The sequence below is a fragment of the Physeter macrocephalus genome, chromosome 15, assembly GCF_002837175.3.
Source record: "Physeter macrocephalus isolate SW-GA chromosome 15, ASM283717v5, whole genome shotgun sequence".
NCBI classification, from domain to species: domain Eukaryota; kingdom Metazoa; phylum Chordata; class Mammalia; order Artiodactyla; family Physeteridae; genus Physeter; species Physeter macrocephalus.
The window spans coordinates 24,553,249-24,579,198 of record NC_041228.1 but is presented as its reverse complement, the minus strand read 5'-3'; the positions used below and the strand labels follow the sequence as shown (position 1 = coordinate 24,579,198).

General features: G+C 34.7%; 1 protein-coding gene across 3 annotated transcripts in view; it reads right to left on the bottom strand.

The window, feature by feature from the left end:
• Positions 1-25,950, bottom strand: part of CSMD3 (CUB and Sushi multiple domains 3) — a 1,193,315-nt gene that overhangs the window by 841,996 nt on the left and 325,369 nt on the right. For all 3 annotated transcript variants that reach the window (XM_024129404.1, XM_024129405.1, XM_028500327.1), the window contains exon 5: positions 7,498-7,705. In XM_024129404.1, coding sequence (XP_023985172.1) covers positions 7,498-7,705 — 208 coding nt within the window. The remainder of the gene's footprint in view (positions 1-7,497; positions 7,706-25,950) is intronic.

The following is a 25,950-nucleotide window of genomic DNA, read 5'->3' as shown; positions in this document are numbered from 1 at the left end:
ACTGCTTTATTTGCTACAGCAATTGATTGGAATCATCTAGTTTGCAGAGTTACTAATTTCATGCCTATAGAATGTAAATGTATACATTTGTGTGGGAGCTCGGAAATCCGCACTTTAACAAATGCTACAGGCAATTCTGATGTAGCTATTACAAAAAAACCGTTTGAGAAATACTGCTAAATTTGGAACTATTAGCATATATAATAATATATATATTCCATATATATGAAAGATAATATACCACATATATGTATATCTGATTTATGTATTTGTATATAACATATATATATATACACATATACATACCTATCTGTATCAATACATATCAATACAGACCCACACATAGTTGTAGTATATGTAAAATATTAATGAATATATATTTTCTCTGGAGGGACTGCATCAGTAAAAACAGTGTGGAAATTTTTTAGTTATATCCTAATAGTTCTCCTTTTGTTTCATAATAGGTTTTTAGCTGAGCAATGGCCACCTAGAAGAAGAGTTATACTTCCTTGTGTCTCTTCCAGCCAAGTGGCCATGTAAGAAAATTTTGGCCAATGAGTACAAGCAGAAATAGTAGAAAATGAAATAGAAAATGCAGGGTAGCAACTAGAACCTTGTTTAAGAGACAGTTTAATGATGAATACCCTTTGGCCCTTCCCTTCCCCTTTCCTTCCTGCTGTCTAGACTGTAAACTAAATGGATGTAGTCTGGACATGATATGATCTTTGGAATGAAGGCCACCTACAAATAGAATAGTAATATAAAAGGATCCTGAGTATTTGATATCAGGGGTTTCCACAACTGTCTTGTACACCTATGTCCAAACTTTACATTTAAAAATACAAAACAAAACAAAAACTTGCATCTCACTCAAGCCTGTTGGTGTTTTTTACTTTAATTTTCTTTTACAGTTGAACCTAATCCACACTAATGCATATGGCTTTATTAAATCAAGTGTAATCACTGGGTAAAAGAGGTAAAAACAGATGGTCAACTGATATCCTTTTTATAAAGGGCAAAAATCATTTATTCATTTCACGAATATATACGAAATAGCTAAGGTGTACAATGTAAAGTTCTAGATATTATGTATAACTTGAGATCCAAGCTTCCCTTAAGATTCTGTTATTTTAGTAACAATATGTATACAACCAGAAACAAAGTAAGACAACCAATAATCATGAACATCAGAAAAATTGCGAAGTCTTAAGATCACTGAAGCCATGGAAATTTATGCAAATTACAAAGTAGAGTGAACAGAAAAAAAAAAGAGAGAGAGAGAGACAGAGAAAACCAGACAAACGTTGGACAAATGCGGGAACACACAGAAAGGATAAAGAAAGAAAATCCACTCAAAAAGATTCTGAAATATACAGTCAGTAAGGAATAAGAAAGGGTAAAAGACAGGACTTCATAGTAACAAGGGAGATGGATGTTCTTGAGGAAATGATCATTCAAATGTTGCAAATAAATCAAGTAAGATAAGTATTAAAGTAGGAATTCAGATATCATTGGTCATTTTGGAAAAGGCAGTTCTAAAGAAATGATGGGACAAACCAAGTTACATCTAGTTAAAGAGTAATTAATCAGGGAGCAAAAATTTATGGTGTAGAAGTGAATTAAAATTGTGGGCATAACACTCCTCAGTAAGTGAGAAAGGATAGGATCTAGTGTACACATGGAGGAACTAGCTTTCAATGGGAGTTAGCCTATGATGGAAAAATTTATCAGCTCAAATCTAAATATTAGGTAGTTAGCATTATTTAAACTACCTAATAAATATAAATAAATGTGCATACATAGTTTAAATAAAATACACTATATACTTTCTTTTATTCTTAATTTGAATACAATTAATTTAAACAGGTCTTCCTATGTTATATGATCTGAGTATGTTTTTGCTAATATTCTGATTTTGATAAATGTGTTAATTCCCTTGATTTTATACAATACTCCATTTTTTTAGATACTGTAGAGATTTTTAACTATTAGGAGAGTAGGAATAACTATGCCAAATTCTTATTCCTACCTCAATCTCTATCTGTCAGAATTATGTTACATATTACCAATTTCTTGGGGGGACATGCTCTGTGGAAATTCTGCTGAAGCCTCAACCTTACACCTTACAAAATGAACTCATTTCCCTTCTGGTTAAAATATATTAATGGGTCTTCCTGATCTTTCTATTATTGTTCACATGTGTACTGTCATCCAACCTAAAAAATTACAATTATTATACAATTCTTTATTACTGTGATACTCAATCACTCATTCCTTGTGGTCTTTGATTACAAGCCTTTGATCTTTTATTTCTATGTGCAGGGCTTCCAAATTGGTTAAATTCCTTATAACCTCTGCCGTGGAATCATCCCTCACTTGACCTTTTAATCTTCATTTTCATGGTCTACCTCACTCTCTAGTTACTGCTACTTTTTCCTCCTTCCTTCCTTTCACAAGCAGATTTTTAAAAGGAAAGATTAGTTTCACTATCTCCACTTCTTCACTTTATTACAGCAAGTCTCCCCACTCTCTCCATCACCATTTTTTTGCACTTTAGCAGATCATTCCCACCAGTGTGAACACAGGGTTTTACCTATCCCAGTTTAACAAACAAACCAAAAATTAAAAAAAAAAAGAAACCTCTTGACTCTATTTCTTCCTTAAGCAATTGCCCTATTTCTTTGTTCACCTTTGGTTACAAACATCCCTGAAAGGCTTATTTATACTAATGGCCTACAATTTTTATTTTCCAATTCTCTCTTAAAACCACTCCAATAAGACTGTCACCGACAAAACTCCTTTCATCACAGTAATCAATGACCTCCATATTACTAAATCCAATGATCAATTTCAGAGTTCATCTTACTGGCTTATCATCAGTATTTGACACAGTTCATCAGTTCCTTCTCCTTGATATACTTTCATTTGGCTTTTAGGAAACCACACTCTTGGTTTTCCTCCTATCTTATTAATTATCCTTTTCAAACTCTTACCAGTTCCTCCTAGCTTTGTTGTGTTTTTAGTGTTGGGGTGTCCAGGACTCAGTTCTTAGTCTTTTTTCTCTCTTGTTTTTTTTTAAATTTAATAATCACTTCCCCTTCTAGACTTCCAAATTTAGATCTTTATCCCACACCTTTATTTCTGCACTAAGACTTGTAAAGCCAACTGCCTCCTTGAAATCTTCATCAGAATGTTTATTAGCCATCTCAAACTTCAAATGTCCAAAATTAAGCTCTGGAGAATCTCTCCAAAAATGTTTTATCAACAGCCTTCTCAATATTAATTAATGGCTATTTCATGTCCTGAGTTCTTCAGGCCAAAAGCCTTAGAGCTGTCCTTGCTCCTTCTTTTCCTTGAGCTTCACCATCAGTTAGGAAATTCTCCTAACTTTATCCTGAAAAACCTAACAACTTCTCATTACCGCCACTGCTATTTCCTCATCCTAATATTTATAACATCTTACCTAGATTACTGCAAGTAATATCCATTTTTCTACCTTTCTTCTCTATAGTTTCTTCCACAGAGTGATTCTTTAAAAACTAAGTCCAATCACTTTAATGACTTCATATTTCACCTAAAAGACAAATATAGGTCTTTATCTGGGCTCCATTAATTCTCTTTTGCTTCTACTATTTTCACCCATGTCAATACTTTTGTAGTTACAATGACCTCCTAGATGTTCCTTAAACACAATGAGGCACACTCAAGATTATATATTTTGTTCTAGATATCATTTCTGCCTGGAATGCTCATTGTTTAGCTAACTATCTTACTTTTGTCCAGACTTTGCTCAAATCTCAACTTATCAATTAAGTAACCTACACACCCATCACCCTACTACTGCTCTCCTGACCTCTCTTACCCTACTTCACCTGTTCTTATCACTCTATGAACAGAGTGTGTTATTACTTTATTTATATTGATTGTTTTTTAGAGCCTTTTTCCCATCATAGGGCATAAGTTCTACAGGAGCAAGCCTCTCTGCCACTTTGGTCACTGATGCATTTAGAACAATAGCTGCTATGTAGTAGGTATCTAATAACTAATTGCTGAATGAACACTGAATGAATAGAATTCTAGTAACAACCCAAAAAGATTAAGTTTCAAAACAATTTTAAAGAGTATCTAATCTAACTCTCCATCCAATGCTTTGTAAATAAGGCAGCACCTAGTTATTTTCCACCTCCTTGACCCTGCCATAGCACCTAAGCAGATAATGCCAAACAATATTAGAGTTGAGAGAAGCCTCAGATGTTACAGACAAAGAACCTGAGATCTAGGGAGGTGACATAACTTACCCAGTTTCATCTATCCACAAAGAGTCAAAGCTAAAACTAGAACTCAAGCTTCTTTATGCTATGTTATTTTTCATTTCACTGCAATGGAATCAGCTAATATTCAACAGGCCTCATAAAATTCTGCCATCCAGTAATGACTGAGTAGATCTTCCATCCCTGTTGGATCATGCAATGGTGCTGCTGACTGTTGTTTAATAAACAAGAACTTAATGATTTAGCATATACAGCTTATAAGAGAGGCATTGGCTAACTTAATATTCTCTGTGCAGCACAATTACTGGGCTGATTTATTCCCTGTTGCCAAAGTCAAAGGCAGGTTACAGTAAGCCCTGCTTCACTGCCTGAACTTCCAGAACAAAATACAAATGCATAGTAGCCAGTGGCAAGTTCCCAGTTCCTCAGTGAAGGGCCTGTAATCAAGGAATCATCTGTAATTTTAATCAAAATAATATAAATGGGTCCCCTGTTCTCATTTATCTTTTCAGTTATAATAAGGATTGAAAATATTATATGAGCAATGCATACTCATAAGAAAGAGCCAATGTAATGCCACCTGAAATAAAATGTCTCATTCTGATGACTATATGTTTAAAAAGATATGAGAACATTAAAATTTTAAAGGGATTAGAGGGCCAGGATTAGATTTAAAGTTTTAATTATTCACAGATCATTTTATACATCAATTCTATAACTAATACAATTAAAAGGAATGCTGTTTTATTACATTTAAGTGACTACAGACAGTATTATTTATTGACACTGTATCTTTCAATTGCCATTTATAAAAATATAACATAGTTTTGGTATTTGTATCATTTTCTTAAAAAGCACCAAATGACCTTGCTGGTGTTTATATTTTACAACAAGGAATTTAACAAGTCTATCTAAATATTCATGGTAACGCTAATTTAAAAGGACAGTAAAACAATTAATTTCTTAGTTGCTATTTTCTTCCTGAGGAAGGGGGAAATAAATAAAGTGGTCCAGTGTCATTTAATGAGAAAATGGAGAGAAAAGCAATTTGTAGATCTGATACTATTATTGAATAAGCTGCATAAGTTCCAGAAACTTGGAAACATTCAAAGAGATGTTCATTTAGATGATAAACAAATTATTACTAAGAATGTTTAATCTGAAAAGAGAAAGTAACTATATGAACATAAATGGGTATGCTATGATCCCTAAAGTAAATGTGTTAGATTTGGTTTCTAGAATGCAGTGGTAACAAAGGAACAGGTGCCAAGAAACAGTGTTTTCTAATTTCCTTCTAGTAATCAAATATGTTGAAAGTTTAAAATTTTTCATTTTTAATGGTATCTCTTCTACACCAAAAGATAAAGTTATTGGGAAATCCATGGCATTATCATCTACCTTGATATGAGTCAAATATATAACACTGTAGGAGTAGCAATTTATGAAACAATAGTTTTTGAATTCTCTAACATTTTTAAACCAGGATTCTGCTGAGTTTCATTGTACCCAGGCATAAAATTATCATGGGAAGAGTTAAAGTTATATAAACCTGAGTATTGAGGGACTGAAAGATAGAGGAAAACACAAACAAACAAAAAAACAAGTTGGTATAGCTAAGTGTGTTATTTTCATCTCACCTAAAAAGGTATGATTAAGCTGATAGAAACACTTGGTACTTTTGCTGACGTCTAGCCAACTATTAATGTATTAAAAAAAACACACACACACAAATTTACCTAATGTCCTTTCAACAGCAATCTGCAATGTTGTCTTATTCTTTCTTCTTCACACTTTTCTTGCCTGTGTGACAGCTTATTCCCTTAGATTTCCTCCTGTCTCTCTGTCTTAGTCTCATTTGCTGGATCATCCTCCTAAGCCTGGGCCTTATATGCTGTTGATGCTCAAACTCAAGCTTAGTGCCCTCTTATCTTCTCATTCCATCCTGTCTCTGTCTAGCCAATGTTACTGATGCCTTTTGGTTATATTACCATCAATATCAACTACACTATCAGTGATGCTTCTCCTCATAGCTCCTGAATCATATAGGTAGATATTGTTGTCTATTAGATGGCTTTAACAGCATGTCTCAAAGAGACTTCAAACTAAATATATGTAAAACATCTCTCAATAACCACAGCATTCCCATTCCAAACGTGACCTTCTTTCAACATTTTCCAACTCAGTGAGTATCTCTCCTGCCTTTACCAATTTACGCAAGCCAGAAATGATGTTTTATTTGAACACCACCTTCTTTATCACTCTTCAGTTCACTACAGAGGTCTTTATCATTATACCTCCTAAAAATCTCTCAACTCATTCTACTTCTTTATCTCCATCAGTACCATCTTAATACAAGCTACCGTGATTTTTTCTTGGATTACAGCAAACACCTCTTAAGAGATTTTCTTACAGCTAATCAAGCCCCACTTCAAATCAACCTCTATACTACAGCAAGAATCATCATTTGATAATGCAAACCTCTTCATGTAATTGCTTTTGATAAAAATCTTTTAATAAATTCCTGATATTCTTATCAAATATTTTACCTGGTTTAAAAGGCCCTTTTAGTCTAGAGTTTACCTATGTCTTCATTTCACTAATCCCACCATTCTTCAATTACTGAGTCTACTTTACACTTCAATGATATCAGTGCATTTAAATTTTTAAAACAGCATAAAGAAATATTTTCTTTTTACAAATACTATATCCTAAAAGTATGTTCTGAAAACTCTGTAATTTTCATGAGACCATGCCTTGAGTCTCTAAAGAAACAGACCACATTCACCCAGATCATAGTGTTTAATTTTTGCCTTCAGATAGCAGGATACATAAAAGAGCTATCTACAAAAACAATGGCAAATTACTTCCAAGACTATTCAATTAATCTGAAAGGAACCACAGAGTATGAACTGGCACACTAAGGAACACAATTGTAGGAACAACTCTTATTTCCCTATACAAGTTTTGATAAAAATCACATTATTTTTCATTGATTGAGTGAAAAGGAAATACTGATCGAAAGCTTCATCTTTCAAAATTCCATTCTATATATTAGTACCCCATCTCCAAAATCTTCCTCAGCTCTGACAGCTACGCCTTATAATTTTCCTGTAACTGTTAGTTCTTTTAAATATTTAATCCTTTAAAGGCCCACATACAGTTTTTCTCTGATTCCCAACTGGCCTCAGGCAACGACATCAATGCTAGATTGATAGAAACTACTTACCATATTGTAGGTGGCTCAGAACCTTCTATTTCTAAGTAATCATACTTTTCTTCCATTTGGAAATCAGTAAATATGAGTGAAATTGTGTCCCCAGGCTCTGCTACAATGGTCCAAGTGCAATCAGCATTATTATGATACTCATTAGGAAAACTAGGGCTTGATATGACGCCACTAGATCCTCTCATTGTTCCTCCACATGCATCTTCAGCTGTTGAAAACAAAGATGAGATGTTCAGATAATGAGAGAAATGCGATTAAATCAACTCTGTTAACATTATTGGATAAAAATAACAGGACAAATGTTGTGATACCAAGTGCATATTATACTAATAGAGATTAAATGAGAAGTCCATAAAAAACTTAAGCACATATATAAATACAAATGCTATCTTGACTATCTTATAACCATTGATTGAAACAGCAATGAAAGTAAGTAAAAATCTATACTCCAATTAGATCTCAGGATAACAGAATTAAGATTCTCTTTTCATTGATTAGGTGATGAAGCGAGTAAAACAAATGAAATCATTCTTAAGGTCTATAATAGGAAATCTTTAGTCACTTTGTGCATGTTCATGGTAGGTCTGAGCTGTGTTTTTATTTCCTTAATGTAGTTATATACCAAATAAATGATGTAAGAGAGAATATAATATAGTTTCTGTCATTGGCATTTTTCAAAAGCTACTGAAAACATTTGTGGAAATGCAGTTTAAATAAGAATACATCACATATCTACGAAACTTTAAGTAGAAAGAAATAATATAGTAACTTCAATAATATATTCAGTAACATATCTTTAGTAACACATTCCTATGACTCTATCAAACAATGTAAACATATTTTGCTAGGTATTCATACGATTATGTATACACAACATTATAAATGCAATGGCATCAATGCTAGGTTAAATAGAAACTATTTACTTATGATATGGTAGGTGGCTCAGAACCTTCTATTTCTAAGTAATCATACTTTTCTTCCATTTGGAAAGTTTCTACTAACTTTACATTTGGACCCATGGTTCTCATTTCCCAAATAAGGGTCATAGATTATCCATGAGTCTACTTTTGGCCAATGTTGTATGCCAACAGAGGGGTTACATGACCACCTGTGTTGAGTGTTAAAACATAAGATAAAGCTCCTTGCTTTATAAAGAAATTGAAGCTATAAAATTTGTCTTGTCATAACATTGTTTAGGCCAGTCAATAGGTTACTAGATTATTTGTGCAATAAAACTTCTCAAGTTTTATGCTGTTGTCTTGAGCCACTCAGGGGATTCCTTCAATTCAAATCAAATGTCTGAGGAAATATCTAGCTCTATAAAGACCAATTATTATTTGATATAATAGCTAACAATCTGTAACTTTAATAAATACAGATGGGCAGCATCCTGTTTAACTCCACAATGGGCATGGAATGGCAACATGCTTTGGTACTGGGAACAACTTTCTTACCATATTGTATGCATTAAATAACATTAGTTTCTTTCTGTCCCACTCTTTACCCACCTAGCTCCATAATTCATAAATTGAAAGCATAAATAATATTTTTCTTAAAAGATACTTAATTTTCATCATATACTACTGTGTACATGATATTTATTTTCATGATGCCCTCTCTATTTTTTTAAGTTTGCTGAGTAATTAGAATGAACTAGTGGTCCAGTCTAGACTATGAGATATATTACTACAATTTTCTCGTCAGAACATACAATGCCTTCCCTCAATACCTTAACTTTAACCTCTGGTGAAAATGTCCTGCTGCCCCCAATCCCCAACCACAAATTATTTATACTCTTTGTCTTCTCAGTACTAACACCAACGCTGAGCACTGCTTCAGAAATAAAATGTTACACTATTATATATTTGTAGTGTAGCTGGTATACAACATATTCAAACCAGCTCTGTGAGCTATTTACTTTCCTGTCTCTAGATAAACTCTCAGGCAGAAACATTTCAGTTCACACTCAGATTAAGAAAAAATTCCTCCACTTTTTAAAATTCAAAAATATCAATTCATCAATTAATTTGTCTAGTCCTGGATACTCACAAAAAATTTTGACTTCATTTAGGTTAAGGTTCTTTGCTCCCCTGGGCTTGTGGCAGATGGGGCAGAGGTGAGGCAGTGAAGTGGGCTCTTCTTCCCTGTTTCCCCTCCTAGAATTTCTTTTCATCCACCCCTGCTCACTGAGCTCTCTATGATTCATCCTAGATTTGGAAGTAGAAAGGATCAGGGGAGATGAATCTTATTTGCTTGGCACTGATTTGGTACTGGTTTCCAACGGCTCTGGCAGATGATTAAAGAAAGATGGTTCATTTTGCTCATGAACCTTTTCATGGGACCCTCAGAAGTAACCCAATCAGTTCCCTTGTTGTCGGTGAATGTGTTTCTCTAGCTGGCTGCCTATTTTCTCCCTCATACCATGTGTATAGAATGGTATCCTTCCACCCTCTTTCCAACTATGTCTCTTTATCCTTCTAGGTGGGCCTCTTGGGCAGGATCTAAGACAATTCCAGGCCAGAACTCCCTCACAAAAGTCCTGCATATGGTCAAGAAAACATGCCCCATTTATTTATCCTCTGTGGAAATGCAATTTCTTCCCAAATGTAGCCTTCTGGGTTTACAACAGACATTTAAATATTTCAGCCATGGTCTTAATAATAATACACTGTGTCCTCCAAGCTCCAGGGCAAACAAATCAATTTCTCTGCATGGTCTCCTTTAAAAAGTAATCCAGGCTCACAAAAGAGAGAAATCATCCCAAACTCCTGACACATGAGATGGAGAGCAACTAACAGAATAATTCACTCCAGAGAAAGTCTTCAACCTAAAAGCATGACTGACTTGCAGTTGAAAACAAGGATGGGAACTGAGATCTTCCAGCATTCAAACCAATGCTCTTGCCAATTCCTGTATCAAGTTCTTTGTTCAGCACTCCTGTTTGATCTCTTTATTCCTACAGAGACTATCATAGAATCAGTATCTGATAAAAACTGTTTTATCAGAAACTAAAGTTTGCTTTTAGTACATGTTAGTAATACAACATTTTGGCTAGGTAGTCTACCTGAATGCTAGAACCTTGGTATTGCGATTCAGACTGGATTTACTTTAATATTTATAAAAAAAACAATACATTTTCTATAATCATATACTCTTATAGTAGAATGTATTATCTAAATTAAAATTTTTACTTTATACTAGAGTTAGAACAAGTGAGAGGCAGAATTAGGACAAGCCATGAAACCCTTAAATCTAGTGCTGTGTGCTCTCTGCTAAGTAATATTGCCTGGTCTCTGGGCAAAGTGAGTTGGTACGAATCCTGTCAATGATAGAACTTTTCTTCTTTCAGCATCACTCTGTCCTGGCCACCAGGCTTGCCCGTTTGATTAGTGTTGTCTGTAATATCTTCTGTCCCACTTGTCACAGAAAGGGCAGGGTTCACAAGCTATTAAATAGAACCGTTTTTTAACATACTCAAGATACACATGGGGTCATGTTGGTTACTTGTATAAACTTTCTGTGATTTTTAAAGTTTATTAATTTGGTCATCTATTCAAAAAAATATTCATTGAGATCTACTGAGTACCAGGAGGAACTGCGTTAGTCTCTCACGCTACAGTGATGATCAAAAGTCAGCACGAGGGGCTTCCCTGGTGGCGCAGTGGTTAAGAATCTGCCTGCCAATGCAGGGGACACGGGATCGAGCCCTGATCTGGGAAGATCCCACATGCCGCGGAGCAACTAAGCCCGTGCACCACAACTACTGAGCCTGCGCGTCTGGAGCCTGTGCTCCGCAACCGGAGAGGCCGGGACAGTGAGAGGCCCGCGCACCGCGATGAAGAGTGGCCCTGGCTCGCCGCAACTGGAGAAAGCCCTCGCACAGAAACGAAGACCCAACGCAGCCAAAAATAAATAAAAAAAAAAAAAAAAAAAAAAAAAAAAGTCAGCACGATACCTGCCCTCATTGAGCATCCTGTCTAAAAGAGAGTAAGGCTCTAAACAAATGACAAAATAAACATATAAAATTACATTTCTGTCAGGTACTTTGCAGAAGGAGCATTTAGTACCGACATTGTATGTTTGGAGCTTTGCAGTAGTTAGAGAATTCAGAAACAAGGATTCTTTGAGGAAGCGATGATGGACTAGAAACCTGAGGGTGAATAGTTAATGAGGAAAAGGAAAATTGTTCTGAGTAGGTACACTTATGCTTTCACCAGAGGAAATGGGCATTCTCCAAAATTTTCCAAACTGAAAGAAAATCTGTGTGCAACTTCCAAGTGGTACCAAATGAGGTGGAAAGGCAACTAGGTACTAGAGGGGGCACCGGTTTGATCCCTGGTCAGGGAACTAAGATCCTGCCCGACACTCGCCAAAAAAAAAAAAAAAAAAAAAAAAAAAAAAAAAAAAAAAGTCAGCACGATACCTGCCCTCATTGAGCATCCTGTCTAAAAGAGAGTAAGGCTCTAAACAAATGACAAAATAAACATATAAAATTACATTTCTGTCAGGTACTTTGCAGAAGGAGCATTTAGTACCGACATTGTATGTTTGGAGCTTTGCAGTAGTTAGAGAATTCAGAAACAAGGATTCTTTGAGGAAGCGATGATGGACTAGAAACCTGAGGGTGAATAGTTAATGAGGAAAAGGAAAATTGTTCTGAGTAGGTACACTTATGCTTTCACCAGAGGAAATGGGCATTCTCCAAAATTTTCCAAACTGAAAGAAAATCTGTGTGCAACTTCCAAGTGGTACCAAATGAGGTGGAAAGGCAACTAGGTACTAGACCTTGCAGGATCTTTCTGACAAAACTATGGGATGTATTCAGAGCAGTGGAAAGTTACTGATGGGTTTTCAGCAAAGAGATGACATGATTGGTTTTGAGTTTTGAAAACATTCTGGCTGCTCTATGAAGATGAGAGGGAAAGGAGATAATGGAGGATACAGATTAGGGGGCTGAATCAAGAATCCAGGCAATTTTTTGCATGCTTTATTGTTTCCTAAAGATAAACCACCTCTCGTTTCAGTAGTTTAGCATATTATTATCTCAATATCTTCAAAAGATTAATTTGGTCTTTGTAGGAACTTTGGAATAAATAGTATCACTGCACAATAAATCAGAATAATTCTCTTAGGCCCATTTTTAAGAACAGTATTTTTTCACCTAAAGAGTAAAGCAATGTGATTAAATATCTTAGACTTCTCTTGAGGTTAACTAGAAGTTATGATTGCTTCAAAATGTAGTTATTTAACATACAGGGAATATAAAAACGGTTGGTGGTTTCTCTACTCTTGTTCTAAAATCTGTATAGGTTGTAAGAATTTAGGTGTGCTTTTTTTTTTTTTTTAATGCAATACGTAGGCTGAATGATGGCAAGTTGCATGTTAAGAAGTTTGCAGTCAGTCTGTTGTAAAACATGAAGGAAACAACCAGTTCAGCCAATAGAATCAATGAAGGCAATGTAGTCTTTTGAGTATAAGAATTTTTTAAAACGTAATCATTTGATTTGGGATTTATTCCAATCACCTGGAGGAAATACTAACAACTCCCTCTTAAATTCTTAATGTACTCAAATCTACTGATAAAAAAATATAGCTATTAAATTTAAAATGTTATTAAACCTAATTGTAATTGTTTATAATATTATAAATCTATCATTGAATACTCCTATTTCTACACTTTAAAATACCTAAATTTATACAAACTTAACAATATCCTTTAATCTCTTACGACGTATAGAGCAGGGAAAAAAGTGACAAAATAAAATTATTTGTATTTAAAGAAGAAAAATGTTTAATAATTTCCAGAAATTTATTTTTCCTAAAATTAAATTTTATTTACTTTTAATTTCTGTGACACTTATTTAGATACTGAAAATACCTGACCTTGTTCTGGTTTTGAGTATGAGACCATACTCATTTAAAGTATTATAAATTGTAACTGCCCCAAAACACAGCAGTTTAAAAAAAAAAAGAGTTTCAAAACACACCTAAAAGTTTACTGTAACACATCTTTTCAGATACTGATCTCATACTGTGCTCTGCCCTGCTATTAGTTTCTTCCGAAATAGCTTAGGGATGGGGGAGGGGATTAGTGACAGGAAATAGGCTTGTTTATTACAAAAAAAAGAAATGAACTGTAAATTGTGGAAGATGAGTACACTTGGTCAATTCCAGATGCTAAGCATTCAATCCAATCTCAGATGTTATCATGGGAAATTCTTCTGCAAATCTCCCTTGCTAAATCTCAACATCCCATCAGCACTCAAGTAAAACTGACATCTATGTGAGGTTTTTGTTCCTTCCCAAGACAGGCATCATTGTTGCCTACCTCTTAATTAAACAAACTATTTAATATTACATTCCTTAATGATCTATTATATTACATATACAGAGCAGCAGCTCCATTTACATAGCTGCTTTGTTTATATTTAATAGTTCAGCCTTACATATCTTTGTGTGTAAGAAGAAACTCTTTTCTCATAGAGAAGAAAACTGACAACAGGTAGTTAAAATGCACATCAAGCCACAACAAATAAGTTCGAAGTTTCAAAGAAAATTAAATCATTGATGATTATGAAGGAAAACTGAAGGGTTCTCATAATTTTAATCTCTCAGTCCAGCTCCTTCAGCTTCTTTCATACTAAGCCAGATGAAATTAAATTCATCTGAGAAACAGATTTATAATAACTCGAAGACAAACATTCATCATTTATCCAGATGAACACCTCACGAAAAGGAGCAAAATATAACATAACAGGGCCGACATCTCGGCACTGAAGGTTTATTCCTGAATACTCAAATATGCTTTTGAGCAAATATCCCACCTTAGTTTATATTTACCTTCCTTAGAGACATGTTTAGAAATGACAAGGCAAGTTAATGCACTGAGAAAAGTTATTAATAAATATGTGGATTCTTTTCATTCACTTAAAATACTTCTCAGCATGTCCAAATAAAAAAAAATTCATTCAATGATAATTTAAATTATTTAAAGATCTGGAGAAAAAATTAAATCTTTAAATCAAGAAGGAGCCACGACAGAACAACAAGAAGCAAATTTACATCTGTTTCTTTAAAAAAAATTAAAAATATAACTTTTTTCCAACACTGTGACAGGGCCATACAGAACTGTGATCTCAGAAAGGAGAGGAACAAAGGGGGAAGACCCATAATTGCCTGGCTTTTTGTATAGAAGCATTTTCAGAACCATAAATCAAGGAGTGGATTATAAACGGAACATGATGCTCTCCCTGGGATGAGTGGACAGTGTGCAGGAAGCATGAAGTGCCTGTAAGTTGTAAGATAGAATTCCAGAGAAAAGGGAGCTCTGCAGAAAAAGAACTTACAAAATCTGCATAGTGGTCCCCTGGATATTTGCTAAATACTAACAAATGCATGCAAAGGGTAAAATTCCATGAAGTCAGGCAAAGAGAGTCCAGGGATATGTGAGCTGAATGGTTCCAAGAGAGCACACATGGCTGGGTATTTTTCAATTTCCTCCAGCTAGAGTGGAGAGTCCTCTTTAAATAACCAGTGTACTTAGTAGCAAATTTAGAAGGGATACACCTTCAGTAGAGGAGCTAAACCATCCCTGAAGTTTACTCTAGAACTGCCCTAACAAAAGTTAAAAACAAACCTCAAAATATATAACTGAACCAAATGTAACTTCACTATATACCAGATGAATGTCCAACATTCTTTAAACAAACACAACTAAATCCAGACACTCAATAACTTAAAATTCAGTGTTCAACACCCAGTAAAAATGATTAGTCACCTCAAGAAGCAGAAAAATATGACCCATTACCCAGAGAAATATCAGTCAATAGAAACAGAACAAAAAATGGAGACGGTGGAATTAGCAGACAAGGACTATATAACAGATAACTATATAACTATATTTTACTATATCTAGCCTGTGCCCTGTTTTGGTATCACCTGAGAGCTAAGAATGATTTTTATAATTTTAAAGGATTGGAAAAACAAATGATAAATAAACCACAATCAAAGACAAGTATATGATAGAGAACATATGTGACATGCAAAGCCTAAAACATTTACTACATAGCCCTTTACAGAAAAAGTAAACACAGTGAATACAGTGAGAAAAGGAAAATATAAATTATAACCAAATGAAGCTTTCAGATCAAAATACATTATTAGAAGTCAAAATAATTGCTCAATGGGCCTTACAGCAGATTACATACTACAGAATAAAACACAGTAAATTTGAAGACAGAGCAATAGAAACTCTTCAAAATGAAGCAAAGAGAATAGAAGAACTTAAAAATATTTTTTTTTCTGCTGTAGGAAAATATGAAGCACCTTAACATAAATGATACTGAAATTCCAAAAAGGTCGTGGGGAAGGGAGAAAGCATAGAAAAGTATTTGAAGATAAAAAGGCCAAAAGACTTCCAAATTTGATGAAAACTAAAAATCCAGATATAAGAAGCACATGTATCTTAGCATCTTGATGTGGCAGAGACTACTAGTTAAGCACCAAAATTCCTGTTCCATCTCCACATGTGCAGTTATTGCTGGGAGGTAGCTTCTCAACAGTGGCAAATTTTCTAATGCTCCTCACATCTAGGTTAGGCTATGTAACTGAATTCTGGTGAATAGAATGTCAGTGAAGTGAACTACCATTGCAAGCTTGGCCATAAAAACTTCCCACAAGATCATCCACATTTTTTTTTCTCCTTATGCTATCTGGACGTTGTGGCCCTGGGTGATCTTAGAGGCCACAGGTTGATGAAAGATTTTTTTCTGGGTGAGTATTTGAAACCTCTGTCTCCCACTAAATCATAAGTTCTATAAAGGCAGGGATTGCATCTATTTCTTTTTCTTGTTTTTTTTCTTGTTGGTTATTTATTTTAAATATAGCAGTGTGTACATGTCAATCCCAAACTCCCTAACTATCCCTGCCCGCCTCCCATCCCCACTGCAGGTAACCATAAGTTCTTTCTCTAAGTCTGTGAGTCTGTTTCTGTTTTGTAAATAAGTTCATTTGTATCTTTTTTTCTTTTTAGATTCCACATATAAGTTATAACATACAATATTTCACTTTATCTGTCTGACTTACACCTTACTCAGTATGACAATCTCTAGGTCCAACCACGTTGCCACAAATGGCATTATTTCATTCTTTTTAATGGTTGAGTAATATTCCATTGTGTGTATGTACCACATCTTTATCCATTCCTCTGTCGATGGACATGTAGGTTGCTTCCATGTCTTGGCTACTATAAAGAATGCTGCAATTAACACTGGGGTGCGTGTATCCATTCGGACCATGTTTTTCTCCAGACATATGCCCAGGAGTGAGATTGCAGGATCATATGGTAGCTCTATTTTTAGTTTTTTATGGAACCTCCTCCATACTTTTCTCTGCAGTGTCTGTGGCTATTTACATTCCCACCAACAGTGCAGGAGGGTTCCCTTCTCTCCACACCCTCTCCAGCATTTACTCTTTGTGGATTTTTTGATGATATCCATTCTTACTGGTGTGAGGTGATACCTCATTGTTGTTTTGATTTGCATTTCTCTAATAATTAGCAATGTTGAACATATTTTCATGTACCTCTTGGCCATCTGTATGTCTTCTTTGGAGAAATGTCTATTTAGGTCTTCTGCCCATTTTTGGATTGGGTCATTTGCCTCATGAGCTGTTTGTAAATTTTGGAGACTATTCCCTTGGTCACATCATTTGCAAATATTTTCTCCCATTCTATGGGTTGTTTTTTCATTTTGTTTATGGTTTCCTTTGCTGTGTAAAAGCGTTTGAGTTTAATTCGGTCCCATTTGTTTATTTCTGTTTTTACTGCCATTACTCTGGGAGAAAGATCAAAAAATATATTGCTTTGATTTATGTCAGAGAGTGTTCTGCCTATGTTTCCCTCTGAGAGTTTTATAGTGTCCAGTCTCACATTTAAGCCCTTAATCCATTTTGAGTTTATTTTTCTGTATGGTGTTAAAGAATGTTCTAATTTCATTTTTTTTACATGCAGCTGTCCAGTTTTCCCAGCACTTTACTGAAGAGACTGTCTTTCCTCCATTGTACACTCTTGCCTCCTTTGTAACAGATTAATTGACCATAGGTGCATGGGTTTATTTCTGGGATTTCTATCTTGTTCCATTGCTCTATATTTCTATTTTTGTGCCAGTACCATACTGTTTTGATGACTATAGCTTTGTAGTATAGTCTGAAGCCAGGGATCCTGATACCTCCAGCTTCGTTTTTCTTTCTCGAGACTGCTTTGGTATTCTGGGTCTTTTGTGTCTCCATACAAATTTTAAGATATTTTGTTCTAGTTCTGCAAAAAATTCCATTGGTAATTTGATAGGGATTGCATTGAATCTGTAGATTGCCTTGGATAGTATAGTCATTTTGACAATATTGATTCTTCCAATCCAAGAACACAATATATCTTTCCATCTGTTTGTGCTGTCTTCGATTCCTTTCATCAGCATCTTATAGTTTACATAGTACAGGTCTTTTGTCTCCTTAGGCAGGTTTATTCCTAGGTATTTTATTCTTTTTGGTGCAATGGTAAATGGGATTGTATCTTGAATTTCTCTTTCTGATATTTCATTGTTAGTGTATAGAAATGCAACAGATTTCTGTGTATTAATTTTGTATCCTGCAATTTTACCAAATTCATTCATGAAATCTAGTAGTTCTCTGGTAGTGTCTTTAGGATTTTTTATGTATAGTATCATGTCACCTCCAAACAATGACAGCTTAACTTCTTTTCTAATTTGTATTCCTTTTTCTTCTCTGACTGCCATAACTAGGACTTCCAAAACTATGTTGAATAAAAGTGGCAAGAGTTGACATCCTTGTCTTGTTCCTGATCTTAGAGGAAATGCTTTCAGCTTTTCACCACTGAGTATGATGTTAGCTATAGGTCTGTCATATATGGCCTTTATTATATTGAGGTATTCTCCCTCTATGCCCACTTTCTGGAGATTTTTTATAATAAATGGGTGTTGAATTTTGTCCAAAGCTTTTTCTGCAACTATTGAGATGATCATATGGTTTTTATTCTTCAGTTTATTGATGTGGTGTATCAATTTGTTGGTGTGCTGTTTGATCTGCGGATACTGAAAATTCTTTGCATCACTGGGATAAATCCCACTTGATTATGTTGTATGATCTTTTTAATATATTGTTGGATTCATATTGCTAGTATTTTGAGGATTTTTGTGTCTATATTCATCAGTGATATTGGCCTGTAATTTTCTTTTTTTGTGGTATCTTTGTCTGGTTTGGTATCAGGGTGATGGTGGCCTCATAGATGAGTTTGGGAGTGTTCCTCTCTCTGCTATATTTTGGAAGAGTTTGAGAAGGATAGGTGTTATCTCTTCTCTAAATGTTTGATAGAATTCGCCTGTAAAGCCGTCTAGTCCTGGACTTCGGTCTGTTGGGATTTTTTAATAACATTTCCAATTTCAGTACTTGTGATTGGTCTGTTCATATTTTCTGTTTCTTCCTGGTTCAGTCTTAGGAGGTTGCACCTTTCTAAGAATTTGTCAGTTTCTTCCAGGTTGTCCATTTTATTGCCATACAGTTGCTTGAAGTAGTTTCTTATGAGCCTTTGTATTTCTGTGGTGTCAGTTGTAATTTCTCCTTTTTCATTTCTAATTTTATTGATTTGAGTCCTCTCCCTTTCTTTCTTGATGAGTCTGGCAAAAGGTTTCTCAATTTTGTTTATCTTTTTAAAGAACTTTTAGGTTCGTTGATCTTTGCTATTGTTTTCTTCATCTCTATTTCACTTATTTCTTCATTTCTATTTCATTTATTTCTGCTCTAATCTTTATGATTTCTTTCCTTCTACTAACTTTAGGTTTTGCTTCTTTATCTTTCTCTAGTTGCTTTAGGTGTAAAGCTAGGTTGTTTATTTGAGATTTTTCTTGTTTCCTGAGGTAATACTGTATTGTTATAAACTTCCCTCTTAGGCTCTTAGGACTGTTTTTGCTGCATCCATAGGTTCTGGATCATTGTGCTTCCATTTTCATTTGTCTCTATGTATTTTTTAATTTCCTCTTTGATTTCTTCAGTGATCCATTGGCTGTTTAGTAGCATATTGTTTAGCCTCCACATGTTTGTGTTTTTTACAGTTTTCTCTTTCTTGTCATTTATTTCTAATCTCATAGTGTTGTGGTCGGAAAAAAGGCTTGATATGATTTCAGTCTTCTTAAATTTACCAACGCTCTCTTTGTGGCCCAGGACGTGGACAATCCTGGAGAATGATTCATGTGCAAAAGGGAAAGATGTGTATTCTGCTGCTTTTGGATGAAATGCTCTATAGATATCAATTAAGTCTACCTGGTCTAATGTGTCATTTAAGGCCTGTGTTTCCTTATACATATCAATAATTACTTTAAATGTAAATTGATTAAATGCTCCCACCAAAAAAAACAGACTGGCTGAATGGATACAAAAACAAGACCCATATATATGCTGTCTACAAGAGACCCACTTCAGACCTAGGGACACATACAGACTGAAAGTGAGCGGATGGAAAAAGGTATTCCATGCAAATGGAAATCAAATGGAGTAGCAATACTCATATCAGACAAAATAGACTTTAAAATAAAGACTGTTACAAGAGACAAAGAAGGACACTACATAATGATCAAGGGATCAATCCAAGAAGAAGATATAACACTTGGAAACATACAGGCACCCAACATAGGAACACTGCAATATACAAGGCAAATACTAACAGCCATAAAAGGAGAAACCAACAGTAACACAATAATAGTGAGGGACCTTAACACCCCACTTTCAACAATGGACAGATCATGCATCTATTTTTATTCGCATCGTATCTGTATTATTAAAAGACTGACATATAGTAGAGATTTATAGGAATTTACTGAATTAAATATGAAATAAACAAATGAGTGAATATAACCATTTAAGCTCAGTATCAAATTAAATTCTGATGTCTGAGCCATCTATGGGGTAGAATATAAAGAAAATACAAGTAATATATCACTATTCCAAAAGAGATTAACTGATCATTGGAACAAAATGTCAAAACAAAATAGAAGAATGAGAAGGATTGCCAAATAAATTTTAAGAACAAAATGTATGTTGCAGGTCAAAAGCTTTATAATAAAAAGGTGATAAACAGAAAATGATTATTGCTATTCAGTACCAAACAGGTGGGAGTTAACTAATTTTTAGACTTTTCTCCATATTTAACTTCAATAAAGTACAATTTCTTTAATTGTAGATAGCAGAATTATGTATGTGGAGTATTCAAGAGACTCACCAGATAAAATACATGACAATCTGTGAATTAAGCAAGGTTACTGAATACAAGGGCAATGTACAAAAATATATCAGCACTGAACAATTAGAAACTGAAATTTTTTAAAATATCATTGCTAATAGGATAAAATTTCAAAAATCTAGGAATAAAAATAGTGAAACAAGAAAAGCCTGAGTAAAGCTCTAATTATATTTTTGAGAGAAAATATAGACCTATGTAACTAAATAGATCTATGTAAATAAATGGATATTTCATGTAATCTAAAAATGTCAGTTCTCCCCAGATTAATCTAGAGACAAGCCCAGAAATTTGCAATTTGAAACTATGGTTTCAGTAAAGATAGTAGCTACCAGCTCAGTTCTTTCTATTTCATAAAAGCTCTGTCCTTGTTTATACCTTATTTTTAACCTCCATTGCTCTCCTTGAGGCCCCACTCCATGTGATGATTACTACTCTCAGAAGGAAAACTTCAATGCTACTTCATTTAAAAAAGAAAGAATGTTCAGGGTATGATTTTTCTCAAAATTTCCAAAGTCTTATCACTTCTGTTTCAACACAGACTGAATATCAGAAATCTGTGTAGAGCATTTTAAAACACCTATATAAATCAACCCCAACCCCAAGATTCTTATTTACTTGCTTGATAGTGGGGTCAATAGTAGGGCAATTTTTTGTTTTACATTCCCTAGGTGATTCTAACGCATAGTTAGAATCAACAATCATTATAGTAAATCATGTAAAATAGCTAATCCATTCATTTGGGTACTTGACCCTATCTTCTACCTAACTCCAGGTCTTTACTTGGGATCACTTAAGCTGATAAGTATCTCTCCAATACCATCCTAAAAGTCCATATAAGACGGAAGCCAACCCCATCCACCTCCAAATAACAAGACAAACTAAATTTATCTTGGTCTATTAACCTCCTTTTCCTCTTCCCTTTCCAAATTCCTCAGAAAATGTACCTTTGCTTAATATTTCTACTTATTTACCTCCTAGTGATCCCTCAAGTAACTGCATTCTTGTTTCTCTTCATACTTTCTATTGAACCCTTTCTCCTAAGCTCAACATTGACTTCCTAACGGACACATACTTGTTAGTATTTTTTAAATGGGTCTCTCAGTGACAGTTGGCATTGTTATTAACTCATTACTCTCCTCTTCTTTGGCTTCCATGTGAAATATTTTACTGGTTACCCTTATAGCTGTCTAACACTTCTTATCCACCTACCTCATTGCCTCCTCTTTCTCTACCAGTTACTTTAATATCAGAGCTCCCTAGGCTTCTACTATTCTTTTAATATACTTTCTCCCAAGGTGATATTATCCACTCTCTTTATTTCAACTATCCTCCAGGTAAATTGACGATTCTGTTATCTATGTCATTTAGCTTAATCTTTTTCACTGTCCATTCAATTGTCTAGGGGGAATCTTCAATATTAATAAAACATATTAACCAGTTTGGGTAGCAATTACCCTTTCCAAAATCTTTGTCCATTTCATAGTGATGGACTGCATAAATTTCAGTAGGAAGGGTTAGTAATTCTCACCTGGAGACAGAACTCTCAAACACTGTAGGAATTTGAAGCAGTAGCTGGGGATAAGTAAAACAGAAGGAATAGTTATCATTTAGACATGAGGAACTTTTGCTTCCAAGATTCTGACTGCAAATATTGTGAAGCAGAAACAATATTATGTGTTTACTGCTCCATTTCCTCAGTAAGACTGCATATCACCACCACCCAGGAAGCTAGAATGGTGCCCTAAAGCTAAGGGCTGTCAGATGGGAATTGGGCAAAAGCGACTTAAGTCACATCCGAGCCTAGTTCCTAAAAATATTCATTGACATCCTTTCTGCTTAGGAATGACACAGACCATGACTTCAATCCCATCTTCTTCTCTTGTACCTTTATAATTTATTTTCTAAAGGGGAGCCCAGAGTATCTTTTGAAAGTGGAAATCAGATCATTTTATGCACACTCTCCTGTTTGTAACATTTTAATGGCTTTCCTTGAATTTAGAGTAAGACCATTGTCCTTACTTTGGCCTTAACTGATCTTAATTCACAGACTTCTCAAGATAACAGCTATCACAGATGGCAATAACTACAAGATCAAGATGGGTCACCAAAGCTACATTAGATATTGCATGGGTGAGAAATAAATATTTGCTGAATTAGACAATTGTAATGTCAAGATCTGTTTACTTTTGCAACATGGACTATTAGTTATATAGACAATAAAAATCCATTCCACTGGAACTCATTTTGTCAAATATTTTTTTTAATTAAAGAAATAAGGAATTCTCAATTTCATATTTAAATCTGATGTATTTTTGAGGATTCTTCTCCCTGTTCTGCTTCATAGACCAGATCACTGAACATTTATGTCTTGTGTTTAGTTTTAAAAATAACTTGGAGTATTTCACCATATCTAAAATTACAGAACTTGAGCCCCATTTACTTGAAAACGGAAATTTTAAAATTTGAGTGAATCTGTTAATTTAAAAAATATAAGGCTTATTTAAATAGCAAGAATTTAACCCTGTAGGGACAGAAACAATTTATGTCTTTTTTTTTTTTTTTTTTTTTTTTTCTTTTTGCGGTATGCGGGCCTCTCACTGTTGTGGCCTCTCCCGTTGCAGAGCACAGGCTCCGGACGCGCAGGCCCAGCGGCCATGGCTCACGGGCCCAGCCGCTCCGCGGCACGTGGGATCCTCCCGGACCGGGGCACGAACCCGTGCCCCCTGCATCGGCAGGCAGACCCTCAACCACTCTGCCACCAGGGAAGCCCCAATTTATGTCTTTTTCATCCCTGTATTTTCAGGGCTTAGAAATACGCCTGACACTTAATGGAGAACCAAAACATCTATCTTAAATGATATTGAAAAGAATGGCTTTGGAGGCTATATTACTGATTTTTATATGAACTTTGAATGATTTTTTTTCATAAAATTACAGTATTTCCCTCCTCCAATTAAAGCTTGCTGAACTTAAGAGTATGTATATTTATCAAATCTTTCCAGATAGGTACTGAGTTCTCTGAAGATAGGAATCATGTTTAATACAAGTAATAGTAGGTATATATTTGAGTATTCATTTTATGCCAGTCTCTGTGCTATCAACTTTTAATACATATAAATATTTATCTATTTCCCTATATATTTTTGGTTGATTTACTTATCCATGTTCTATCATTTCTCAATGTGACCAAATTAATATCCTTCTAATGAGAACCTACTGTATAGCACAGGGAACTCTACTCAGTGCTCTGTGGTGACCTAAGTGAGAAGGAATCCAAAAAGGAGGGGATATTTGTATACATATAGCTGATTCACTTTGCTGTACAGTATAAACTAACACAGTATTGTAAAGCAACTATACTCCAATAATTTTTTTTAAAATATCCTACCAACATCAATTCTCTTTCCTCTCTTCTCCCATTAAAATGTATTTGCTACAAGGAAGTAAAGAGTGTTTTTTTAAAGTGGAAATAAAATGATGTCAATCACACTTTCCTATTTGTAACATTCTACTAGCTTTTCTTGAATTTAGAATAAAACCAGTGTCCTTACCATGACCTTAATGATTGCAATCCACAGACTTCTCAGTAAACTCAATCCACAGTGCTCATTTTCCATTTCCTTAAATTTAATAAAGCTCCCTCCACCTTTAGGACCTTTGTTCTACTATTCTCTAAGCTGGTGGCTTCTTCCTCAAGATCTTCCCAAGGCGGCTCAATGATGCCATTCAAACTAGTGAGGTCTTGCTTCACTAATGAGTCTAGGTAAAACAGTCCCCCATCAGTCTCTGTCACAACATCTGTTACATTCTCTTCATTCAACTTATCACTATCCAGTAGTTTTTGTTGTTTTCTCATTTATCTCTAGAATATAAATGTCATGCAATCTTGACTGCATTACTAATACACTAGTCACAGAATTATCCCAAAGAATGGGGCTGGCTTATAGTAGGTACTTAAATAATACTTTATCTGGTTAAATATATTTTTTGCTCCCCAGTATGTCCAAGAAATTTCTTAGACAATTATTTGACAGTTTTATGGTGAGTTTAGAAATGGGGGCTCTAAAATCATAGAGACTCAGGCACAAATTCAACACTAATAAATTGGGTGACCTAAATCAATTTACTTAAATTTCTTCTAAGCTAGATTCTTATTTGTAAAATTATCATTATTTTGAGAGTGCACATTTATTGATTTAAATGTTGCCAACAATCTCTCAGTTACTTATTTTCTATTTTCCTTATCAGTGTCCTCGAAGTATTATTTTTGTAAGTAGGAAGGTTCCTACAAGGTGATGGCACAATTGACTTGTTACTCCCTCTGGCAAAATTGCCACAGCAGGGAGACAAGAAGGCACTCGCAGTCCCATATAGTTAATTTCATTCTTGCCATCTCTACTGGTTAAATGACAGGTTCAGTGCTGCTCCTTGTTTCTCATTTTCTGCTACAAAATAGAGTAGTAAGAGAAAAGAAAGTGAGAAAAAAAGTAGCAAATCCTTGTCCATGAGGAGCCCTGAAAAAAGGCAATTTATTAAAGTATTTTAGTATAATTTGAAGAGTTCCACAGAACCTGATTGCTTAAAAATTGGCTCTCTCTCAATCTGCTCCTGAATTTACTATATTTTAAATATACGTTTGCTTTGAAATCTATTTCTAACCAATGAAATTCAGAAGAAAGTAGATATTTAATGAAGCAGTTAATTTCAGTTAATAATGGCTAATATTCATTGTGTACATGAAGGCACTGTTCTAAGCTTTTAAAATAGATCAACTTTAATCTTAATAATAACTCTATGAAGAAAACAACAAAATTAAACAATAATTATTTGTATCTTACAGAGGAGGAAACTGGGACACAGAAAGGTAACTAGCCACAAATCACACAGTTAAAAAGTGGTAGAGCCAAGTTTCAAATGGAGCCATCTAAAAGAATAGCTTTAATCAGAGTACAAGCTGCAGTTTGATATAAAAAATAATGAGAAAAAGTCAAGAATATAGAATACCAGCATATACAATGCTGGAGACAATATGGGGAAATGGAAGGAGATGCCCAAAGGAGGAAAAGCGACCAAATCAAACCAAAGATATAGCAAACAAGGACTGTTCTTTTTACTTTTTCTAGAAAGCCCCTCCTGACTATGCCAAA